The sequence below is a fragment of the Callospermophilus lateralis genome, chromosome 10 (assembly GCF_048772815.1).
Source record: "Callospermophilus lateralis isolate mCalLat2 chromosome 10, mCalLat2.hap1, whole genome shotgun sequence".
Classification (NCBI taxonomy): Eukaryota; Metazoa; Chordata; class Mammalia; order Rodentia; family Sciuridae; genus Callospermophilus; species Callospermophilus lateralis.
This window is the reverse complement of record NC_135314.1, coordinates 111,498,795-111,504,794: the sequence shown is the minus strand read 5'-3', so window position 1 is coordinate 111,504,794 and position 6,000 is coordinate 111,498,795. Positions and strand designations below refer to the sequence as shown.

General features: G+C 37.6%; 1 protein-coding gene across 1 annotated transcript in view; it reads right to left on the bottom strand.

Moving 5' to 3' along the window:
* Window positions 1-3,679: 3,679 nt before the first annotated feature.
* The window catches only part of Gfm1 (G elongation factor mitochondrial 1), a 41,731-nt gene continuing 39,410 nt past the window's right edge, over window positions 3,680-6,000 (bottom strand). The window contains exons 16-18 of the mRNA XM_076867788.2: window positions 5,626-5,786; window positions 4,727-4,780; window positions 3,680-4,583 (exon numbers count right to left, since the gene is read on the bottom strand). Of these exons, the coding sequence (XP_076723903.1) occupies window positions 4,452-4,583; window positions 4,727-4,780; window positions 5,626-5,786 (347 nt within the window). The 3' untranslated portion in view covers window positions 3,680-4,451. The remainder of the gene's footprint in view (window positions 4,584-4,726; window positions 4,781-5,625; window positions 5,787-6,000) is intronic.

Below are 6,000 nucleotides of genomic sequence, written 5' to 3'. Positions count from 1 at the left end.
GAGATTTGTATGCACAGGCAACATTTATGCCAAGCTGAAATTAAATTAAAACCTTAATATTGCTTGATTCAAATTTTAAATAATGCCATATCTCACTAGATCAAGTGGCTGCCTGCAAATACACATTAACTCAAAGTATACCAAACATTAACAATCTTCATTTACAAGGACAATCTGGATCCAGAGTTGGCCTAAGTAATTTATAAAAGCAAACAACATGTACCATAATCAAATTCAGTGGAGTACCTGCCCGAGGCAGGAAGAACTGACCCAGGAAATATTACCATCATTGCCTCTATGAATTATTATAATGTAATGGAACACTTCTATCAGTGTCTAGAACCTTAGGCCAGGTTCCTCACTCAATAATTGATTAGGAAGCATCAACCTTAAATTATAACAAAATACATACACAACTTGACTCACAATGGGGTTTTTACATTGAAAACTCCATTGTAAATTGAAAACACCACAGGTTTAAAATGTGTTTAATACACCTAACCTATCAAACACCCTGGCTTAGCAACATTATACCCTGTAGTGCCGGCTCCTGTACCACCCAGCATTTCAAGGGGGTGAGCACATGCCCACTGCCAGCTTGGCGGAAGACCAGAATTCTACGTATGGCTTCTCTCCAAGGCATATCACTTTCACACCACTATGAAGTTGAAAAACCCCAAGTCGAACCTGCTCAGTCAGAGTGGTCTATTAGTCTGCACTACTGGATAACTGGAAAAACTGATAGAAAAGACAAAAAAAGATAAGGACTCTCATAAAGATAAACGGATCTAATTTATGTGTTTTTCTATTTAAAACCCCAACTTTGCATTTACCTTCCCCAGATCCAACTGTTTTAAAGCATTCTAAGTACTCTGAAGCACTGTACTCGATCACTTAAAGGCAACTCAGGCCCTCCCGACCTATGCGATAAAAAAAAGAAGTACTTCTTTGAAAATATAAAAACAGTCTACAATGTTTAATCACACCAAAAAATCAAGAGAGAAACTTCTCTAACCAAAGTTCTTTCCCTAAATCATCTTCAAAAGTAGCTCTCAAGAACATTATTTTGCCAGGTGTGGTGGCGCATGCCTGTAACCCCAGCAGTCAAGGGAGAAGGATTGTGAGTTCAAAGCCAGCCGCAGCAACTTAGTGGGGCAAGACCCTGTCGCTTAAAAAAAAAAAAAAAAAAAAAAGAGTTGGGGACATGGCTCAGTGATTAAGTGCACTTGGGTCAACCCACGGTAAAAATACAACATCATTATAGCATACTCCAAGTCCTGTGATCTTCAACTTCTTTTAGTATCGCATTAGGGCCTAGAAAGGGGGAAATTGATGGTGTGTCGGCTTTCTCCAGGTCTTCACTGGCAAAGGGGAATTTCCATTAGTGAGATCAGTCTTGCAAATGTGACCATAATTCACCCAGGGAAGGATTCTAAGGTAACCCTCGAACAGACTCTGCTTTGGTGTAACAATTATGAAGGGGAATCACACAGGCAAACAACATACAAACACAATCACCTCATTTACAAAACTTACGAAAGCTAAATCAACTAAAAATTTTCTCACTATCATCATTAGACTATTCTTTCTGGCACAAACTCTAAAACTGCTGACTTGATTTTTCTAACTGATTTTACTAGCTAACTACAGAGAAAAATTACTGCATTTGGTTTGGCATAAAATGAAAACCTAAGTACCCTAAGCTGTCTTTCCTTATGAGTGTGAAGCCCTGATGCCAATGATAATACCATCCAACACCACATTCACTTGTATGAATTCTTCATAATTTTCAAAAACACATGCAAAATGGAGCCAGGACTTTCCCTGTACTCCACTTTATCCCACTAGGTTTCAGTTTTCCCACCTGAAGCATCAGTCGTTACAAGTGACAACTTGCTAACAAGTTCTTCTGAAAGTCAAGGGAGGCTTTGTATTTTGCACTTGGACATCTACATCTTAGTTTATCATGCCCATTTTTCCCAGATTAGAAAATTCTGACCTGTTCTATGACCTTTCTAGCTTTCGGAGTATAAAAATCATCTCATGCTCTCTGGCACTTATTTGAATGGATAAATGAGTGAATGCTCACCTAAGTTTCCTGTGAACACAATTAACTGATTTCAATGATGCTTTATAGTGCTATTTATCTGAAATAGGTGAGCAGCAATTCAAGCTTCAATTCAACAATCTGTAGTGCCAGCAATGTAAATGGACTACATCCCAGAATGTCTCAGCTTACTCCTTTCTGGAGCTGCCAAATTTAAGACTCACTCCAATTTCTAAAACATGAAAAATCCCAAACTTCAGAACTGATTCAATTTTAATGATTTTGCAAACTACACAGTCTAAGAATGAGCAGTGAGGAAATGAGTAACAGGAAAAAAAAAAAAAGTCTTAAAGTTATCAAATGGTGAACCAATAGTCTAAATTCTTATATTACACAAAAGAATATTAATAATATGTCACATCTGAATTGCAAACATCTTTCATTTCCTGTCTTGGGTGTAAGTGCAGACCATCCTGCAGTTATCTTCAGCACTGAATGCATTTTGGAATCATCTAGAAAAGTTTCAGAGTATTTAACTTTAAGCTCCCCGGTGATTTTAGGGTGCAGTCAGGCCTGGGCACCCATGCAGTACCTCCTCGTCCGTGCCTACCAGCTGACACAGCAGTGCTGTCTTTCCTTAAGTCAGGCAGTAGTTACCTTCACAAGAGTAATACAGAAGCTCTCATTTATGAATACTCTCATTAATCTTTCCCATTCTTCTCACCTTGGTTGGCATGTAGTGTTTACTAACTACCACTAAGCTAATGAGTTAGCAGGGACTGTGGGTTCTGGTCCTGGAGCTGTCTCCACAGGGTGCTGTTCAAGACATTCCCCTAAGCCGGGACGATGTCACTGCCTATGATATGTTGGTGATGCATTAGATACCTAGAGTCCTTTTTGACACTGCAAATTTATAACTAGAATATTTAACAAATTAAGGATGTATCCAAATTTACCCATCTTTCTGATATTCTTAATGGCCAGATGTACCCTGCTAAACTTGTGTATTGGCTCATGCAGAACAGTATTCAAAATCATCAAGAAGGGTTCAAGGTGCTGACCAAATGCCTCAGCAACCATGTTTTCCAGGCCTGATGCCACTGGAGAAACACATGTTCGTGGGGAATGTGCTTCCTCAACAGCAACCAAAGTATACATTTTAACACTTAATGAGCTGTGTGAGCTTGCAAAAATTTACCTTCACTTTCTCTATTGCAAAAAAAAAACTCTCTCACGGGGTTGAGAGAATTAAATTAGGTAATTCACTTAACAAACTACTCAGCAAATGTCATGAAAACATGTGCTCAATATTTAATCTTTTTTTTTCAACCTAGAAATCTTAAATTATACAGTCCAATCTATAAATCAAAAAACCAAAAGCACTTAAAATCAGTTATTTCATTTCTATAATCCAATAAGGAAAAAGACTAGGAGATGTGTATAGTATAATTTTTTTCTTATAGTATAAGAAATTTGGGATAGTATGGTGAACTGCCTGGGAAAACCTAACTTATTGTGAAAACCAAAGCTGAAATGTTTGTTCTCTCACAATCTCAATGAATATGTGACAAATTCTAGTAGACTCAAAATTCAACTAGCGTTTACTAGGTGAGTGAACTGACAGGGCAACAATTCTGTAAATCATACTTTATTATTTAGGGCTACAGAAACATTTAGGCGAACCCAATCCAGAACAGCACATGTGAAGGTCTATTTTACTTCAGAGAGGACTGCAAGTAACATATGTACTCCTAAAACAGAGGCAGTTACAAATGTGCAGAATCCATAAACTGAAGCAATCAGCCATATATGAATCAGCTGTTCCCTAGCAGGGACATATCACATGCCCTCTTAAACAGGATGGCCTGCCCATTAATGACATTATCAAACATTATAATGTACAAAATTCACTTGCAAGTCTTCAGCAAAATAACTTAAAAATTAAATGTAGGAGACACAGACAATAAAATTATTGTTTGATAAACAAACTGTTAACAAAAGAATCCATTGCCCATTGCTGAATCTAGATGGAAGGTACATGTCTATTCCAATTCCAACTTTTCCATATGTTGAAAATTCTCATGAAAAAGAAAATATGGAAAGGAGGTTTATACATCTATTCTAAGTTTAGGAGCATAATTGAAATTAATCCCTTTTTCCCTTAAATAAATATTAAGTATATTTCAGGAATATTTTATTTGATTTTTCAATGAACTACAAAGCCAACCAACAGAGTTGAGACATATATAGAATTATCTTAGAATATATGTAATAGAAGCTCCTGAATGTAAAATAGGAAGTGCTTCTAAAACTTGTTTCAGCAACCTGATTTCACTCCGCTGGAATTCATCATATCTAAGTCTTGCATATTCACTTAAAGTTACTAAACTCACAACAAGGAAAGTCAGTTCTTGGCTTTTCCTTTTTTTACAGGAAGTTGACCTGTTGCTTCCAAGTGCTTATTAATGAGGTCTTCCTGTGTGGAAGGTAAACACGGCTGGTATCTGCAATATTCCATGGTGTATTCTCCTTTTCCCTAGGAATTTAAAAGGCAGAGAGACAGAACGGAGATTTTTTTTTACAATTATGGAATCATGTAAAGCCAGAATCTCATAAATCTCATGACTGTGTAGGATGATCTTTTGAAGAGCACTGTGGTAAAGATAAACACTTGCTTACCTCTGTGCAAGACCTAAGTTCAGTGGAATAACCAAACATATCATTCAGAGGGACCTAAAAACAAACGATAGATGTTATTAGCATTGCTTGCTAAAAATTACCTGAGAAAAATACAGAGACATATTGGCTACTTAATGCCTTAAATTTGGATTTCAACTTACTTCTTTTGGTTTAAAAGACTTAAAAGCCAAAAGAAAACCCTTTTGCCTTATTCCAGGTGGAAACCCTATTTGAAAATTGTTTCACTTGCTGGTCTCAGCTGGAAGCCAATTTCCAGTTTCACAGAACAGACACCACTGATGGCCTTTCCTTCCTCATCTCACTCCACCCTGTCCCCGGCTCAGTCACTCAGAAGTGATCCTTCTGTGGAAATGTTAATATAAATTTCCGCTGGATGCTGGCTGTGTTCCTTCTGAGGTGCTGGGGAGTGGATGAGGCCTCATCTGTGCTGGGCAAGCCCCAGCACTGAGCCACACTCAGCCCTGGGTTGGCTCCTGGTATGTCGTGTGCTGGTGGCAGTATAATGCAGGGGCTTTGGAAATATGACAAGTATTCCTCTCCAGACTTAAATCAAGACAGAGAGGCAAGGGAATTAATGTTACCCCAATAAGCTAGAGAGCACATCATAAAGCAACTATTCAAATAAAGCTAAAAGGAGGGAAAAAATCTACACCTAAAAAGCAGGCATATGCACAACAGGCCAAGGTGAATGCATCTTATTTTTGCTTCTGCACTTAAGAATTTCTCTAGCAACAGATTACAGAAATTCCCAGATATATATAGGCAAGATTTCAATACAGAAATGTGTAAATTTGCTCTATAATCTCAAAAAACCAAAGCTAAATGACTTCTTTCTGTGGGTAAAAAAGGCAAGACTATCAATAATCAATAGTACTTACATCCGCATACAGTGTAAAATAGTCCTCAATTCCGTCTTGCCCTGTGATTACTCCATGCCGCCGGTTAATTCCTGCAATTACTGGTCCCTGAAATTCATTTGGGGCTATAACTTCCACAGACATAACAGGTTCAAGAATACACAATGTTGCATTTGCTAAGGCTGTTAAACAAACAAACAAAATCAAGTGTATTAGCAATTAAACAAACTGGACACTCTTCCCTTTCCAGCTTCATGAAAGAGGAGGGACACACACACAAATGATGTGCTTCAAGTATCTGGTCTGGACTATTTTTCTGGTAGCAATAAGTCATTTTTCTGTGTGGAAATTCCAATAAGACAACATTTAATTCTAGTATTAGAGTTTCCATTACAG